The sequence below is a fragment of the Lytechinus variegatus genome, chromosome 1 (assembly GCF_018143015.1).
Source record: "Lytechinus variegatus isolate NC3 chromosome 1, Lvar_3.0, whole genome shotgun sequence".
NCBI lineage: Eukaryota > Metazoa > Echinodermata > Echinoidea > Temnopleuroida > Toxopneustidae > Lytechinus > Lytechinus variegatus.
In genome coordinates, this window is record NC_054740.1 from 10229582 (window position 1) to 10249630 (window position 20049).

At 36.2% G+C, this 20049-nt stretch overlaps 2 protein-coding genes across 2 annotated transcripts; one reads left to right on the plus strand and one right to left on the minus strand.

The window, feature by feature from the left end:
* Positions 1-11215: 11215 nt before the first annotated feature.
* Positions 11216-12127, plus strand: LOC121423689. Its single transcript, XM_041619517.1, has one exon. The coding sequence runs from the start codon at positions 11216-11218 to the stop codon at positions 12125-12127; it is 912 nt and encodes a 303-aa protein (XP_041475451.1).
* Positions 12128-14512: 2385 nt separating this feature from the next.
* Positions 14513-17546, minus strand: LOC121425990. Its single transcript, XM_041622153.1, has 2 exons — positions 17252-17546; positions 14513-16661 (listed from the first exon to the last, which is right to left on the minus strand). The coding sequence occupies exon 2, from the start codon at positions 16582-16584 to the stop codon at positions 14830-14832; it is 1755 nt and encodes a 584-aa protein (XP_041478087.1). The 5' UTR covers positions 16585-16661; positions 17252-17546; the 3' UTR covers positions 14513-14829.
* Between the last annotated feature and the right edge of the window lie 2503 nt (positions 17547-20049).

The following is a 20049-nucleotide window of genomic DNA, read 5'->3' on the forward strand; positions in this document are numbered from 1 at the left end:
AAGGGGGATATATAGCATTGGTATGATTGGCATACTGACATGACTGATGGTGGTGGTAGGGGGAAGGGGGGGGGGGCAGATGCACCCAAACATTTTCACAAGTGGGCCGGGTAGTTTTTTTGTCAACATTATAAACACCATCGAATTCATTTCACCTAATATGACGATTCTACCTTATCACTTTATGAAAATTGATCATTAAAACGTTTCGTTCCTTGGTTAGCTTACTTTGCTCGCTCGCAAATATTCTAGAATAGTTTTCCATATTTAAAACCCAACCCCAAAAATTTTGGGTTTATTTTATCACTGGGTTAGAGGCAAAAGGTACATAGGAAGAATAGCTTGAATTTTACATAATACTTTCTCTTTTCTAAATATAATATGTATTGATATTCACAATGTAACTTAGATTGGCAATTTTTTACCATATAAATGAAGTTGCAAAAAGTTATCAATTCTGAAAAAAAAATATATAATATTACATTAAATTTATAATCTGATATTAGATTTCCTTAACCGTACAGATTTATTCCAATATACATGATATGGGGAATCTAAGACTAAGCTTAATTCCTAACGAGCACAACATACCCTAATCAAATTTGATCTCAAAGTTGACAATAACCATCAAAAATCATCAAGAGGTATACAACGAATGGGTGATGAGAGAGAAACAAAACTTTTTTCACATTAACAACCACACTTGTCTGTGGCGAAGGACGACATCCAAGGGGGGGAGGCATGTGACAGCGGCAGGATGAGAGGTGAAGTGAGATTGGGCGTGGTAAATTGCCATATAGATATGTATAAAACACCTATCTTAAATGGAGTTGTATCTAATGAGAAAATGAAAAAGCAAGCATGGGAAGGACAAATGTATATAGAGATGACGCAATTATGTTGTTCTCTAATTCCACTTGTTCTTTTCATCGAGCGATTCTGTCCAACAGGAGGTAACGTAGACACAACGGATCAGCAAACAATTCTTCTTGAACATGGCGAGGATACATCCCTTATCACTACGTTTAATTTTCTCCTAAGGGCTCTCACCCCTGCCGGGCCAGGACAATCGCGTAATGTACTGGCCTATCAGGATCATCGTTGCATGCACATTTGGCATGTTTGGTCAGTAGACTGGCTAGCAACCAATCAGAATTGCTCTTTCAAATTAGAGATTAATCGTAAACCTGTGAATTACGGGGCCCTAGACATTTTAACCAGCTTATGCCGACGTAATGTGTATGTATGGCATGACCCTGAAGCCCCCCCTTTTTTTGCTTCTCCAAGTGTTCTCCACAAAAAGCACCTTCATTCTGGAGTGAACCTCCCCCTTTTTTTTGCTTGTTAAATCATTTTTAACAAACCATCACCCTTCTTAGAAAATCGTTCCTCAGCCACTGCATGGCAAGACGTTTTCCCACATAATCCTATTTATTAATATCAAGCATTCCGTGATATCACGAATATCCTTTCGACACTACAAAATACACTCTAAAAACAAATCAGTCAAAAATGACTGGTTAATAGGGTCAGCTTGGAGCAACTGTTATTCTAGTCATATTTTACTAGAAAAGAGTTATATCTGACTAGAATATATGTAAGAAATGTGAATATCAGTGATTGCCATATCAGTTGCTCCCAGCTGACTACTGGTCTAGTCAATTTGACTGATTTGTTTTAAGAGTGTATTAAGAAATCAAATATGCCTACTTTATATCATAACATCTTTCTGCGTTGTTAACCAAGGAAATTCTTGATATCAACAATAAAATGATCGATATGAAGAAATAGGATGGCACACTTTTTATCATAATTTCTTAGCAATATTTTTCTGTTTTATCAAATATCAAGAAAACAAAATTTTCATACAAATATACATTATCAAGAAATGAAATGCTATTATAGAGAAATCGTCTTTACTTTACCAAGGAATTTTTTATATAAAGAAATATGGTCACTAATAGAAAACGGTCTGACATAAGCGTACGCCTGCTAAAACGTTCACGGCCATGTCTTACAAAGAGTTGCGATTGATCCCATCAACCACAGCTATGAACAGCAGGCCCTTGGAAAGTCTTCCTTTTTTACGGAGGTTACTGTTGTAAATTTGAAAAGCAAAAACCAAAAAATGAAAAAAAAAAGTTTTCACTACGGGATGGAGATCAAATTGGCCCCGAGAAATTTGAAAGCAAAAACAAAAAAAGTTTTCACTCCAAAAAGGAGGTCATATTGGTCCCGAAAATTTGAAAAGCAAAAAAAGAAAAAAAATGAAAGGTCATTTTGGTTACATATTTTTTCAATTTTTACATAGCTGCCAGAATACCTGTCTATGGAAAATAATACACGCAGCATCCCAGCACCCCCGCTTTCCAGGGCTATGTCAGCAAAATCAAAATCTAAATGTTTTTTTTTTTCAAAACGTTTTCTAGACATAGGCCTATCTGTATAATCATGCATTCATCGTTGACTTGTCAAAATAGTGCACTTCTCTTTGTGCACAAAAGTACACTGTGTAAATTTCATTTTTGAAAAAAAAAGACAGTTATGGATTCCATATAGAGTTGAGGTTGATCGGATTAATCACAAGTCTGTGTGAGACGGGACCCAGGTGTGTTTGGTCCTTATCATGAGACAGTTGCGGATCCGGGGGGGGGGGGGTTCACATCTGGCCCATGCCCCCTCCCTTTTGAGAGCAATAATCAAAATTTTTAAGGTAAAAATGCCTGGTTTACCCAAGTGTGCCCCCCTTTTGAAAGTGAGGACCTTTTTTTTCTTTTTGCTTGTCAAATTGTCATTTTTAAGTGAAAAGCTTTTTTTTCTGCTTGTCAAAATTTTATTGGAAAAATGTGCATCCCCTCGGAATATCCTGGATCCGCCTATCGTGAGAGAACTCTCAATTTCAGCATCAAGTATATCGATTGCCATCCTGCAATAATAATTCACCCATAAAAAGTACGATGCCTCCTTTTTTCCAGAAATAACGATACTTCAAGGGCACTTAGAAGGGGCCGATAACATGCCTAATTGATATTGTTCTCGCGTGGTATTGATCTCTCAATTAAGGTGTGACATATCGATTCGTGCCAATCGACTCGCCTGTTTACCGTGAACACGGAATTAGTTTGATCTTAATTTTTCTAAAAAGGTCATTGTATACCTGTCAGAGTTCATGCTGTGATATGTTTGAAACTCCGGGTCGTTTTCGGAGACAGGGGGGGGGGGGTAGTCTGCAGGCACAGACCCTGATTTAAACTTTGATTATCAAGTGGGTCTACACGTAAAGACTATCAAATACAAAACTCGCAGCCATTAGACAAGGCATTGTAGGCTGCGCATTCAGACCATTAACTATAGAGAGAAGGGCTTGCACGGCAGACTGGGGAGGGGGGGGGGTGTTGTGGGGGCAGACGGCAGACTGTGTAACCTAAAATTCTGCCTAATTATACTATTGTGGTATGATTTCCAGAATATCAAAGAGTATATCGATACTGTAGTATTATTACAGATTCATTATTTTGTAATGAATAGATTGATTTCACCAAGACTCAAACGTTATTGATTTAAGTTTCAATTAGGGTAGATTCTTGCAAATTAGAAAGTGGTCCTCAGTAAACCACAAATAGTCATCATTACTTGTCGTTGTATTCAATGAACTCAGAACATTTCTCGAAACAAATCAATAAAATTCATCAAAACATAACAGATCTCATTTCATACACGCTTCAACACGAAAAAGATGTAACTATCCACATTCAAGAATCCAGGTTATACATACCCATACGTGATATGAGAGAAATAACTGAAAATAAAGAAAAAAAATCAATTTCGATTATCGTACAACAAAGGAGAAGTATGAATAGATATCTGTATTTCAAATCTAAAGCCACCTTCGTTGGTTGCTATGGCGCTGCCAAAAAAGTATTTTGTCATACCTGTGGGTCCATCACTATGGAACACGCAATATATTTCAATAAAGTGAGACTATTCACCTCTTAATTGTAATCCTTTATTGATTCACAAAGATTTGATAAATAGAAAATAGAACCTCAATATAACAATAACAAATTGGTAAGGGAATTGGACCTTTTCCAAAGGCCTCCCAGAGTTGGTTTCTGAAGCCCCTTTATCAATCAACATGATCAAAACTTTTGAATTTTAACTCGCTCCATGACCTCTTGTAACGCAGGTGTATACACCCTCAACAATATAATTCAAAGGACATTAAATATAATGATACATCGCTCCATGTAGTGTAATATACTTACTGACTTTTTAAAACGGTTATTTTTCGTGATTAAATGATTTTGCTCTGTTGGGAGAACTCTAATGCATTTGCACCACAATATGTTACAAAGATCAAAATTTTAGAATCGCAGAACACTCCCAATACTATTTTTTTTTAAAGAATCGTATACCATCGCATATTTACAATAAATTTCGAGACTATACAGTACAAAATATAGGACATGATATAAATAGCTCGGATTTAAGGGGATACTCAGGGCTGAAAACGAAAATCTCTAAGTAAATAGAATAAAATTCACTTAGCAAAGTGCTCAAATTTCACGTCATCATGAATATTCATAAGGTCGGCTGATGATGTCACATCCCCATTTTCTTTTTTTTTTACATGTATGTTATTACATGAAATCACAATTATATCACATTTTAATTCTCGTGTGTAAAAATGTGTCTCTCTCTCATCATAAAATAAGCTGCAGCAATGGATATCTATTTTCATCAAATCACTTGTCAATCCATTCTTTGTTTAGTTCTTGGAGGACAAATATTGAATAAATATAATTTCATGTAATAAAATGCAAAAGAACAAGAGATATGGCATCAATAGTTTGCTCATTGCATGATCATGAAGACATGCATACAAAATTACTGTTTTACCGAAATAATGGAAATCTTTAAATGCCATTACTTTTGTTATACCATGTCTGATTTAGTGAAATTTCCAGTGTTTAGTTTGTAAGATTTTTCTTTATCTGTTCAAATCATATTATTTTAATCTTGAGTACCCCTTTAAATTCCTTTAAAAACACACAACAGAAAAAAAAATCTCCAATATAATCATAACATGAAAGCAACTGTGACAATTTCAACAACGTATTAAGTACAGGAGATAAAATAAGAGAAGTAAAATATATATTAATGGCGACAAATGTTTTAATCAAAGAGAGTATGGTTGTGTTTTGATATATTTTTGTGAGTTTTAGACAAGATGTCTAAATATAGACTTAGTAATATACATTGTATGTACATAAGCTTAAGTAATGTTAATCTATATACTTGTTTACGATGGCTAATTAATGAAAATTTTCATATCATAACACATGCTATGACAACATCCATGTAAATGTTGCAATAGGGATACACGCAAGCTAAATCTTTGTGCAATACGTAAATCTTGCTATGAAAAGTGTCAGAAACCGAAATGTCAGATTACTTTTGATTTACTATGGACCAATATATCTATTGGGTTTTACCTGTTTCTGTCAGTAATTCAGTCTGTCTTTCAGTCGGTTTGTCAGTCATTCTTTGTATCATACATTTGTCTGTCAGTCATTCTGTCCATCAGACATTTTGTCTGTCAGTCATTCTGTCTGCGTAAGAAGATATCGATGATGCCGACGATTTCACCGATCTTGATTGTCGATGAAAGCGTCAATTTTTATGCCGATAACGAAGTCGATGTTGCGGGAGTCGTCGACGTGTATCTTTTAATCAGTCTGTCAGTCAGCCATCATCTGTCATTCAGTGTGTAAGACGGTTTATCTGTTAGTCAGCCATCTTTTGGTGAAAGCAAACTTGGTGTCGAAGCGAGAAATTCTTCGGCCAAGCCTGCTTAGCATCGGGGAATCTATCATATCAAGAAAGCGCTGTCATAAGTCCGATCCAAGCATGTGTGTGTGTGGGGGGGGGGGGGGAGATAGCAATATTTTGATCTGAAAATACACTGAAATTTTGGGTGATATCGATATCACACACCAAGGGCTATGTATACGGGGCTATTATACTACCATCTTTCAGTTGAAGGTCTAAAACGATATTTTCGATGGCTACAATAGATTTGTTGTAATGTAAGTAATGAATTACAGTCAATATGCGAGAGAGCGAAGCGAGCGAGCAAATTTTCATCAGTTGGAAGAAAAAGTGGTGTACAAAACCTTCAAGTATACTGTGTAATTACCACACCGCAGGAAATAATCAGTATATATACTGCATATGTGTACATAATACTAAAATCTTTCGGTCAAAGGCACATCAGTATTTTGTCGACGGCTATATGGATTTGTTGGGATACGGCCTATAAAGTAATAAATTACAATAAATATCAATATACGAGCGAGCGAAGCGAAAAAAACCCAGAGTGATGACCAAAATGGTCTTTCAATAGACCAGTTCGGTATTACCTCATGGGTAATTTTTGGCAAATGACCTTTCATTTTTTACATTTATGATAGGAAGATTTCAAAGCAAGATGTTAATTATGTAAGTATGCCTTATAGCAGGATGCAGAAATTGAATAGACCATGCAGGGGAGCATTTCATGAAAGGACTTGTCGGACGTTTTAGTTCTCGTAATTTAACGGGGATTCTTATGGTCGAGGCGGTTTGAAATCTCAGCCAAAATCTTGAAAAGTTGTCAGATCTGACAACTTGCCGGACAAAAATGTTGATGTGACTAGAATAGCACACTAATGATTACTCTATTGAAAGTATTTGCTGCATTATTACTTGAATGAATTAACAAGGTGCTGTAACAATGCACTTGGTCGAATGTCAAATACCAGTAGCTATAGTTGACGCATTGATGTTTTTTGTTGATCTAATGAAAAACAAAATGCAAAAGAATATAAGAATAATCAAGATATCAAAGTTGTTGCTTATCACATTAGATATTAAATCATCATGTCACTTTAGTAGGAATGACCTTCTTGTGATCATGCGCGTAATGGAATTGGGTTATTGAGAGTATGTAATTATTGGAGAAAAGCTGTGAGCGCAGTGAGCGAGCCTTGAAAAAGTCGCTTCATTCGTTTAAAATGGTATGCATAAAATTATCATAGAGGATGATAAGTGTAAATTATCAATAGCTTTAACTTTGGAAGATTTTGATTTTTTTAGACCAAAGCTACCTTTGATTTGTAGCGAAAACCTTTTCTTTGCTTGCTTGTCAGATTTCTTGGATTCGAAACGACCTTCATTTTGTAGTGAAAACTTTTTTTTTGCTTGTCATTGTTTTTTTACCAAAACTACCTTCATTTTCAAATTTACTTCAGCACCCCAAGCAAAAAAATCTCGATGGTTTTTCATTTTCATTTCAAAGAAACATTTCTTTTTCTCCATTTTACAAAATTTCTTCATTTTTGTTAACAAGAATTCATATGAAATCAATTTCCATAAAGAATATAAATATATACAACTTATGTGTACAGAAGAAGGCGTAGGTCCCGAGAAGCGCATGCTTGTGGCGGGATACGCCTGTGGACATATAGATATGGTACATCGGGCTCTGGCAGTACAGGTTATCTCTCGAGCAAAATTAATGTTTAAAAGATGGACCATGGTAACCTCGAGAGGTATCGCTTACAAATACGTTTTGAATATGTTAATATGAATTCTCTCGAGGTCAAAGTAATACTTTTTTATTTCAAAGGAAATGATAGTCATCACAAGTCAATCAGTAAAGTTATTTCTTGCATTGCGCCATCAACGGCAACAAGCGAGGGCCACTCTTCGTATCCCTGTTTGTAACATGGACTTACTATGCTTGTACAGTGCGTATTAAAAAAAAGTTTACACTTTGAAAAAGCCCTGGGACTTAAAAAATATACAGCCTGTGGGTATTTTTTTCACATATAATCTTGGTTTTGGGTCTCATCTATCCAATGAAAGTAAAAGTTTTGACAGAATGTTACACTTGAGTGAGCACTGTCCATTTTTGTACAGCTCGCAGAAATCTGTTTGCGCAGAAATGCTTGTTTTCACGCTGTGTCGAGGGGAAAGGGCGAAATCAAACTTACCCTGCGAAACATTTCTAAAAAAAAACATCATCGTCAGAATTATCACAATCGACATCGTGTTCATTGTCATCATTATCATCACCACCATCGTCATCATCAACATTGATATTATTACCACCCTAATCGTCATCAACATCATTATCAATATTATCATCAACATCATCATCATCAATATTATCCTCCTCCTTACCTCATTCCTCCGCTCACTCCAGCCCCCCCCCCCCTGACCCCTACTCCTCTCCTCTACTGGCGTAAACGATGTGCGGGGCCTTGGGGCTCTCCCCCCCCCCGGAAAAAAATCACGACCAAGAAAAAACAGGAAAGATTCGAAAAGGGATAAGGTTGAAATATATTATTTTCTAAATACTCTGTCAAAATCTATCACAAACTTCGATCTATGTAATAAAAAGGTTGGACATTTTTGCTCGCTCGCTTTGCCTTCTCGCAACTTTTTTTTGTATTAATTTTACGCGATTGGCCACATCAAGCCCCCTCGTTTTTTGTTTGCTCACTACGCCACTGCTCTCCTATTAACCTTTTTCTCTTCCTGCCCAACTATCTCTACCCGGCCCATTACATCAGATTATTACACATGTTAACTTATTTTCATTATGATCATAGATCGGCGTATGAGACGAGATATTTTCGTACTCTGAAATAATGAATGTAAATTTAGAAATAGCCGGCGAAAGGAAGCTACCTTGATATCTCTGGGATCCAACAATACACAATTCCTGTACATAAACACGATCAGATGTGATCAAACTCAAACTTGCATTGACCAATCAAATTTGCCCTTACAGGCATTGCATCGTTCGCATCGCATTACATGAGAGGTAACGTACATAAACCAATTAAATCCGTCATTTCAAATCTGCGAATGACTGCAAGTGTTTGTGTTCCATGGGCCTAGAATCCTGTTTGACACTTCCCTAGTGACATCCTTTGAACATGAGAGGTTCCTGTATAGTTTTAAACTACTTAATTTAGCTTTACTTTAGATCGATGTTGATATAAACCTGATTTTACATTACGGCTTTATTACATCGAAGAAAATTTTATCATGTGCGTTGTTGTTGATGTTGCTTTTAATTCACTGATATCAAATCGTCAACATCGTCATGATCGTTATCATTGACTTCATTACCAGTCATTATCATATTGCATTATTGATCATCATCAATGCTATAATTATAGATACAAAAATGTATATAGAAAGGGATAGACTTTTCAAATGCAAATTATTTCTCTAACTGTTAAATTTGTACTTCTTCAGAAAAAAAGTTCCTATCATTTCGGTCACTCTGCAAACTTCATGTCTCAACCGATTCTAGTGATATTTTTTAGATTCAAAACAGCAGTCAATTTTTGGCAAATGACAATTGAGAAACATGTTGTCTGTAGTTTGCAAAGATATTTCTCTACAATCCCCAAGGTATTTCAATTCGATGACTGTCTTCTTTCTGTCAGCGATCTCTTTCCGAAATCAATTATTAATGATTTTTGTCTATTCCTTGTGCACATGATGGAGACCAGAACTTCGAGAAAATCGTAAGCACGGAGAAGTTCATGGTGATGCTGTACAATGATTAAAGCTCACTTCAAGTGTTCAACAAAGCAAAATAATATTCTTCTCAATGTGTCATCGAATGGACCAATAAGGATCGTTTTCTGTGGCAACAGAACAATAATTATCGAGCAATACGAAAATTCTGAGGAGGCCGGATAAGGTGCATGGGGCATAATTTTTTACATTTTTAATTGAAAAATCTAAATCTAAAATTCAAACCTTATATCTTCTACTTTTAATCCCTTTTCTCATTTTTGGGGGGTTATTTTATTTTTTTTCATTTTATTGTTGTTTTAGGATTTTATTTATTTATTTTTTTTGGGGGGGGTCCATGGCCCGGCCCATGCACTCATCATGCACGCCAGTACCTATTGGTGATAATGACTCTCATTGCAAATAAGCGCTTCACATCTGTTTCACTTTCACACAACATTGGAATTTCTGTTTTTATCTATGTTTTTAAATTTCACATATTAATCATTCACAATACAAACATGCTATCCTTCCAAATTAATGTCACAATACTCGCTCTCATGCAAAGAGGTGACATAATGATAACAGCATCTGGTGTGTACTTTTGAATAAGTACCAAACTGTATGGCTCGAACATATTGTTCATTTTATTTTACTGTATCCACAAGCAGGGAGGTGTTTTGGTGGCAATTTTAGGTAAGCAGAATTATGATATCCTTTATGAGTTCATAAGTTTTGTATAAAGAAAAAAATACAAATGGGTTTATATGCTTGAATTAATAATTCAAGAAAATAGAATACGGACATTGACGTGGACTTTTTATTAATAATCAATCAAAAATGTATTCACTACAAATTGGAGATCAATATGATGCCGATAAATCTGAAAAGCTAAAAACAAAAGGTTTTCATTAGAAAATGAAGATCATTTTGGTTACATTTTTTTCAATTTTTAGAATCTTCCAGAATACCTGGGGTGCTGCTTATATGGAGAATAATAAATACACCCCCGCTTCCCAGGGCCATGGTGAAATAACTAGTTGATAACAAAACAAAACTATCGTGTGAGATCTCCATCAAGAAAAACAGCAAAAAAATGTACCCGTTATTACAATATTACAAACAAAATAATCAGCGATTCATGGTCGTTTGTGTATCAGTGGGTATAGTGCATGACACGGACGACCATTTAAAATTTGATTAATAGAAATTTACAACACTTTCAAACTCTTTTGAAATATTCTTTTCATTTGTTAGATCCAAATTTAAATGGATAGAAGCCAAATTAATCAATATTTCAATATGTTGAATAGACCTTTTACTTCATTCCTTGGATCCCATGGACATGATGGATGAACAGTACTGTCTATGGGCATAGCTGAATTGAATGTCCTTCCGATTTTATTATCCTCATGTCTCCTTGGTATATTTCCTACTTGTTTTTTCATGTTCCTGTGTAGCCGCTTATATTTTTGTTGTGAATATGGGAGAATAAATAAATAAAAATACAAAATATAAGTTTAAACGTATTATGATAGCCATTATAATGATGCAATCAAACTGAGAATGTTTTTGCATTGTGATTTGTTATTTTATACCTACAGATAATTTATTGAAAGCATCTGGAGAAATAAAGATGGCGTCGGCTGATGAGTATAGAATCACAAAGGAAGAAGCATTCCATTTCCTGGACAATGTCTTGCAGATAGAATCCGCAGAAATGAAACTGAAGGCAAACAAGATCAAGTTCCTGGAGGACGTTATCAAAGAGATGCACCACCACATCCCTTACCAAACTATAAATGTAATCGCCATGCCTGACGAAGAGCGGCGTTTACCAACGGCAGCGGACATCAAGTCCGATATCACCTCCAAACTAGGAGGCCTTTGTTATCAGCTGCAGATATTCAGCTGGATGTTGCTACGTTCTCTCAACTTCGATGCCCATTTGGTACCAGTGGATGGGATGCGTAGAGAAAATATTCACGTTGGTATCGTCCTCAAGGACCTTACCTGCCAGGGGTCAAAGCACCTGTTCGAAGTCGGGACCAGTCTTCCGACCCACCGTTTGGTCCCGCTTAATTTTGATCAGGGATCACCTGAATATAATGATTCCTGTATGACATATCGCTTCATATATGATCAAAAAGGTACGTTCATCTTACAGCCTAGAGTAAGCTCGGTATCATCACTTGCGACTAAGTATCCAGAACTGATCGATGGCAAGTGGTTTTCGTTCGCCTTTATCCACACTGAACAAACTGTTCCTGTGTCTCATTTCAACTCTGCTACATGTATGAAGAAATTCTTCACCGACGTAGACGAGCTCTTTTGTTTTATAGGTTTACTTTGTGTGTCCTACCCTAACGGTCGGCTTGTGAGCATCAAGAATTCCAAACTGACGCTAGTGGATGAAACGAATCAGATGCAGCATTTTCAGTTCCGGTCGGATGACGACTTTCTCGAGGCTTTCCAGCGTTATTTCCCTCAATTTCCTGAGAGTATGATTCGAGCCTCTATGAAGAATGCTAAGTTCAAACTGCCATAAAGAGCAGAGCTGCTGATAGGTCATGTTACGCTATCGTAATTCCCTATTAAAGATTATTATTTCTGAATAAGTCTTGACAGATACTGCCTTCTTTCGAATATTTGAATATTTCAATTCCAACTCAAAATATTAAGAATAATTTTCTGTTATACAGTATTTATAATGAAAGTGATAAAAATGATAAACCAACTGAATGACTTGGGGAATTAAAGGAGAATACACAGGCATGTGGATCCACAATGTTTCTGATTCCTAGTACATAGACTGATACTCGTGGTTTAAGATGCCAAATCAACTTTATTATGCATTGCGCATGAGCATACAATCGTATGTCATGGTTTGACGCCATAGCTAGAATTCTACATAGAACACAATAAATGAGACAATTTATTGCAGTAACTATTAACCATGTTAACCGCTTAAATCACTCGATAAGACCTTTATGCTCAATTTTTATCACTCTTACTGTAGTCATATACTAATGTAACTGACTCCAAACAGGCTGAAGGTATTGAAAAGACGTATATGATATATATATTAATATATTTCGTTGGTTGGGTGTCGGATTCGGTGGTGTGACTGTGGAATTATTTATTAAGATCTAATTTACTTATTTTATATAATGTAACAATTTGTTTTTATATAGTATAGAATTACATGAACATGCCATGGTCATCTCTTTCTATTAATGTCTATCTATTGATGTGGATTTGCTTGCATGGTATAATTTTTGAAAAAGTCATATATCACACATTTTTATTCACCATATACATGATATAGTCTATATCTTACGATCTGAGCTTCCAAGAAGACCCTTCCTCTTTAATACCAATATTGAGCTTACGCTCTTCGTAAAAAACAAAGGGAAAGGCTTATAGCATCTAAATGTATTTTCAGGAATTAGTCAGATTATTGCAAAACGAATTTGAAGTACAATAATGTTGGCGTTCAATCTATTCTAGAGCATGAAATATATATTTTCAATTATGTAATTCAACACTGTAAGATATATTCTGAGAAAATAAAAAAATATGATGTATTGTGATACATTTATGATTATGAAATAGATACAGACAGCAAGATATTCCACATAGTCTTCAAAATCAAAGTTTACGTGTGTTTCTGTATTCGTCACACGACGCCAAATAATGCCTTAAAAACGCGTTTTTGATGTTGGTTTTATTTGGCCTTTTCGTTTGTTAGCAGCTGTTGCTGTCGTTGTTGGGATTGCTAACACTACTGCGTGACAAGATCGAATGCAGAAGTTCCCCTGTACTGGGTATGGTTTTTTACTCAACCATGTTAAGGGTCAAGTCCACCCAAGAAAAAATCTTGATTTGACTGAATAGAGAAAAATCAAACTAGCATAACACTGAAAATTTCAACAAAATCGGATGTAACATAAAAAAGTTATGACACTTTAAAGTTTCGCTTATTTTTTCACAAAACAGTGATTATACAAATTTCAGTGGCATGCAAATGAGACAGTCGATGATATCCCTCACTCACTATTTCTTTGTTTTTATTGTTTGAGTTATAAAATATTTCATGTTTTACAGATTTGACAATAAGGACCAACTTGACTGAACCATAATTATAGAAGGCCAATTCCACATGCGCGGGGAGGAATTAATCGTTGTTTTACTTGACAATGAGGAAAAAATAGAATATTTCATATAATTAAATACAAAAGAAATAGTAAGTGGATGACGTCATCAGTCTCCTCATTTGCATAACGATCAGGATGTGCATATGACTGTTTTGTAAAATTAAGCAAGTTTAAAATACGCTTGTGGATTAAAATTAACTTTTTGTTGGGGTGGACTTCTCCTATGAGTGCAAAATATTCCATCGCATCGTTCTAAGGACCTTCATGCGATGCGATCGAAACCGGGCGCCATGTCATAAAGCTGTTTGTAAGTTAAAAGAGCGACTTTAGGAACGAATGGTGATTCATTCTTGTGGTAAATGATATTCACCATTAAATGTTCATTGGTTATTTTTAGTGCATAAGAAAGGATTACCAGTCGTTCTCAAAGTCGCCCTTAACTTACGATCAATCAACTTTATGAAAGACCACTCTTGTAACATAATCATGTAGCTGAATTTCTAGAAAGGCTCATTATCGCGGACCTGATGAGGCGTTGTCTTCTTAACGTTATATAGATTCAATATTTATCCTATCAACATATTCGGAAGTTGAGCAATTGTTTTTGTCTTAAAATATTTTGTTAAATTGTAGCGGTCTTGCCAACTTAGTGCAGTCGGACGAGTCTTTGGAAACGAGTATGTATGCTTGTAATAGGCTTTTAAAAAGTTCAATCGCATTTGGAGGTTGATAAATTTCAAATTTTTACCGTTCGTGTTTGTCCAACGGTGTTTGGATAACAGTTTGTGATAGGACCTTTAAATATACATTACCTCAATAAAAACTATTTACAATATAAATTGCTAAACTTACATTCATCAGCTTACATTGTTATAAAAAATGAAATATACTTATATGAAACACCACGATGAAATTACAGTATGTATCAAAACCATAAAAGATATTTTGCCTCTTGAGATATTATTTCGCCGGATTTAGAGTTTGTGGGAGAGGTAAGCCATTACTTCCTTCGTTAACTCAGCACTAATTTCTGATACGTAATGCCGTATTTTGAGGCATCGCATGAAAATCCGACGAGATATTCCAATTGACACTACAGTGTGAAAGATTTCTTGAAGAGGAATATCCTTTCACCGTTAAATGCAATGATAATTCCTGAAGGGGTTACAGTACATCTTTGAGTCTGTGAGTGATTTGTACTCACTGACATAGGGTACTCCAGGATCTTCCTGAATACCACACCACTTTCAGCACAGACCTGATCAACAGCATACATCATCTTCTCGGGATCCTTATAGACAACGTAGAGGGCGTCTGTCATGGAGTCGACGCAGAACTCCGTAGACCCCCACTCATAATCTTGGATGAAGTTTTTAACCTCACCCGATCTGTCTATCACGCTCAGGCCTCCATACCCAGATTTCACGACTATGTCTCCTGATGAAAGGGATCGAAAACCCTCAGCGCTCATCTTATCTTTGATGGGTATGGTCCCAACAATACCTCCTTCGACATCTTTCTTAAAATTGGATGGGTTTATGATATTTACGTCTGATGCCATGAAATCAGCAGCGAGGATCATTCCTTTACAGTCGACGTCCACAAAGACCCGTTTTGTTCCACCTCTAGGATCTTCGGTTCGCGACGTTTCCTGCTCGTGAATAAGCTTCCAGTCTGCATCGTAGAAAGATACGCAGTCGGCAAAGTCACCCTTCCTGGCCTTTCCACAAACAGTTGTTTTGTCATCGAGAGATACGCATGAGACAACTGCACCGTGTGTAGGTCTACTCTCAAGAATCTTTTCGGCTGCTTTGGTTTTCAGATTTGCTAGGTACAAGTCACCCGATCGGTTATCACGTATGGCTGCAGATCCTTCTCCGACACAACCAACCAGACTTGGCAATTTAACATTCTTCGGAATATCGACAGTATCTACCACTTCCCATCTTCCACGAAATCCATCAATTCTGTAAAATGGTACAGCATTTTCTCTTTGCCTCTTGACAAATTTTACTTCACGAGCCGCGGTAGACACCTGCTGCAATGAGTTTGCCCCTGTATCACAATGTAAGCCGTCATTCGCTGTTTTGAGTAATTCTTTCGCACGGACACACAGTTCCTGGTCACTCAGGAGAACGTGTTCAATTCCTTCGCGCGACTCATCTAACCTTTCTAAGACATCTTTTGATCTCTCTGTTATTTCTTTCATCTCTTCTGTCACTACCTTTCTAATGCCATTCAATTCACCAACAATGCTGTCCAGCTTTTTTTCAAGCTCTTGCTCACGAACCTGTAGGTCTTCCATGTTCCTTTTCAATTCCTCATCGCGCTGTTTGTGTATGATCTGTATCTTTCGTTCCGACTCTTCAGTTATTGCAACATCCTTCTCCGATGATCTATTTCTTTCAGCTTCCTTTTCATGTTCAAAGTGGGCTCGGATTTGACTTTCAACATTATCAAAATGGACATGAATATCACTAGATGTTTCTAAAACAGTCTTCATGTGCTTGTGCCAGACTGGTATTCTGTCCTTAACAGCTGGTAGAACATCTTTCAGTTTCTCTTTAAACTCTTTCACGGCATCCTCGACATCTTTCAAATCGCAAGGCTTCTGGTGGGCTACGGTGGCACAGGACTGGCAGAGTAGAACATTGTGTTGCACGCAGTAGAACTTAATAGGTTCCGCATGCTTCTTACACGCCCATGACGCTTCACCTTCTTCGGTAATTTTCTTGGAGGCACACTGTTGGCATAGCCGTCGTTTTTCTGATAAAGCGCATACGAGCTGACTATTTCGTTTACATCCTTCCTCTTCGCACAATTCATTTGTAGAGAATCCAGACGCCATTTTGCAGAAAAGCAATTCAAGAAAAAAGTATTCTAGGCTCTGGGTGTCTTGTTGAATAAGTGATGACCAATTCTTTCCTACATAGGTGAGATGAAAAAAAATATATTTCGCTTATTGTCATGAAAATATATATCTTCCGAAGCTTTCTTATAAATTTATTTAACAAGTGGAGAAAGTCTACTCATATCTGGTGGGGAAGGATGAAACAATAATGGCCAAGGCACTTTACTAGTAGGGCCTGAGAAGCAACAGTGAAAAGTAGATATGATGTAATAGAAAACACAGATACAGTATTTCATTTTTTTTTACTACCGATACCTTTTTTTTCAACTGACGTCAGTTCGAGAATGATGAAAGAACATGATCTTCAGAATTCCACCGGGCTTCCAGATTGGCAAATGATGCATATCGGAATTTGTCAACATCTGGAAATCGCCATTAGAAAGAGAGTACGAAAGGTTCTAAGTCGTACCATAAGGAATTCAATCAAATGTGTCTATATTTTCGGAAAGAGCAAACATTATACCGCTGATTCTTTAATTCAAAATGAAATTTCTTGAATGTTTTATAGGCTATTTGTTCCCTTTTATGACGGAAGGTAAAGTACACGGTGTCAAAGAATACACAAGGAGCTACTACGTTCTAAAACAAAGCAAAATTCACATACCTAGATGATATCCTCAAATTAAACAACGAATCGCTTCATCTGTCATAGTTATCGAAATTAGCCGTACAGAAAGTTGTATCATGCAGAGATGCAATCACAAATACAAAAACATTTGATTACGTGACAGTCCTACCATTCTTTTATATTAGACAACAGTTTTGTACAATGCGTTTAATGGTGTCACAGCGGACATGTTATTTCCTTTGATCCCTTTTGACCTTCGATGATTCACGTGATTTAAACTGGCAGGAAATTCGAGATGGGTATTCCCCATGACGAAATATTCTAGAACAAGAAACTCTGGGAATTTCCGATTTTGTGTATTTTTGTTTGTTTTGTATAGTTTGTGCCTCTGAAATTGAGTAAAGAGTTTACTCTTTTTGTGTTTTAAAGTTTTATACATCAATATTGATTTCAATCTACATGAATATATATTCATTTGTTTTTTTTTTATAATTTCATATGATTTATCAATATGTTATGAAATTGTGTTTTTGTGATGTCTTTCCTTCATGCAAATGTTACTTTACTCTTTTTCAAAGCTTGGTATGTACAAAAATATATATAAAGCATGACTTTCGGCACTGTAAAGATTTGCTTTTTTTATTCAACTGAATAAGCAAATAAATATTACATATAATTTTTTTTAAGAATTGAGATACATGATGCACTCTAAAACCCGATAATCATGGTTACCTGACTGTGCATTTTGCGAAAGAGAATGTTATTTGTGGTACAAATTGTGTCACGTGATCAAGAATGCTTACAGGTGGAATCAACCTTCATGATCAAATTGAATTTTTGCCGAAAACAGAAAATGGGGAAAATATCCAGGACGGTAATGGTTTGAAAGAAAATGAATAGGAATAGGAAAGTTATAGAGATCTGTGAGATCACCGAATATTTCTAATATAGTTAACATGGTTAAAGTGAGCAGATACATCCTTTAATCACAACAAAGCCAGAAAATAAACTAACACTTGCATGACTTATGATTACTGCTGTCTTAAATTTGAAATTCTCTTTTGAAATATCCAGAATATAATAAGATCTTGGTAATTCTCAACTCAGTATTCCTGTTATTTAAATAATCCGTTGAAGTTTGAATAGCGCACTGGGATTCCCCCAGCCATGTCAGCGCCTCGTCGTACCGCTTCAGAAAACGCCATCTACGACAAAGGCATGATGAAGCTTGCAGCCCCGCCTTGTGAAAGCTTACTAGTACATGAAGAACACAGGTAACATTTCATTATTTTGAAATAAAAAAGAATAACGTTTTCTCATTGCATCGCACTAGTTACGCAGGGAGCTTAGTCCTTGAATTAAAAAACATAAGCCAAAAAACAAAAAAAGATGATGGTGATTTCGATTAGGAAGAAAATTGACAAGCCCCCCCCCCCAAAAAAGGGGGGTTGTTGCTCCCAAGTCTTCATGTTTTTTTTCAATCTGATATCCAGGGGTGTTGCCTATGGTAAATAACATACGCAGCATCAAGGGTGACCAGATTTGGACAGACGAAATACCGGACACTTGGAAATCAGATATAGAATTTAACCTTTTGGGGCCATACTCTCAATATACAAACGTCTGATAAGAAATAAATTGTCTATATTAGTTAATAAAGATATGAAGAGTTGTGATATTCTTTTTATTTTATTCATAATCAATTTACTTGCTACAATCTTCTCTGTTAACTATAACTTACAATCACACTGTAAAAACTGTGGTGTTTAATTATGTGAGTTCAAAGTGTTTATTTTATTAATCTTGTTTTTTTTCCAACAAGACAGATATTTGTATTTGAGCATTTAAAGGTACCAGGGCCAGCTAGCCTTCATGATATTTTTTGGTTCCTGTAAACTATCATTGTATTTCTTTGATGTACTGATTTTTATGCTGTAATTGTTTTTTTATAATAAATTCAAATTCAAGTTAAAAAAGAAATTAATCAGAAAGTTTTCATATTCTATAATGTTTCCTTTTTAGTCTTTTACTTTTGAGAAAAATTGTATTACATGATATTTTCACATATATTCAAAATCGTGAAATACGGGGCAAAACAACGTCCGTTCCGGGCAGACTCGTAAGGGATGCGGGACAAATCGTCAGCGGTCATCCGAACCGTCGTATCACACTTGCGACGATGATAACCCATTTCAGAGAAAATCGACTCCAACGGTGTACTATAATTTTCACACTTAGTTCTCCAGCCTTACAACATATTCGTTGCAAGAAAAATACATGGACAAACCAAGACAATTGCTTGACAATGGTATCCTTATTTTTACACCAAACCAAGGATCATAGAATCGCAAAAAAGCTCCGTGCTTGTAATTTCGGTTTGAGTGGTTTAGATTTCCCATGATTTCCCAAAGAGTAATCGATAGCTGGAATAAACTCCCTGAAGAAGCTATCAGATCGTCCTCACTCCTCAGCTTTAAACAGAGACTATCCAAATTGTGTTATTAATGGGCTACAAAGCCCCCAAACCCTGCCACACCAATATCTACCTACGTGAAGATGGAAGTGTGGCACTTCAAGGTATGTTCATGTACAAAAAACGCCATAGGGAATACAACAACCCAGGGGAGCGTTTCATCAATATTTTCATCCGACAAGTTGCCCGATCTGACATCTTTCCATGATTTTGATTGGCTGGGAGGCACAGTTCCCATGGTAACTGTCGGATAAAATGGGACTTGTCGGATAAAACATCCGACAAGTCCTTTCATGAAACGCCCCCCCTGACCGCGATTTCAATGCGCGCGGTCAGTCAGAACGTCGTATCCGGTCGTATC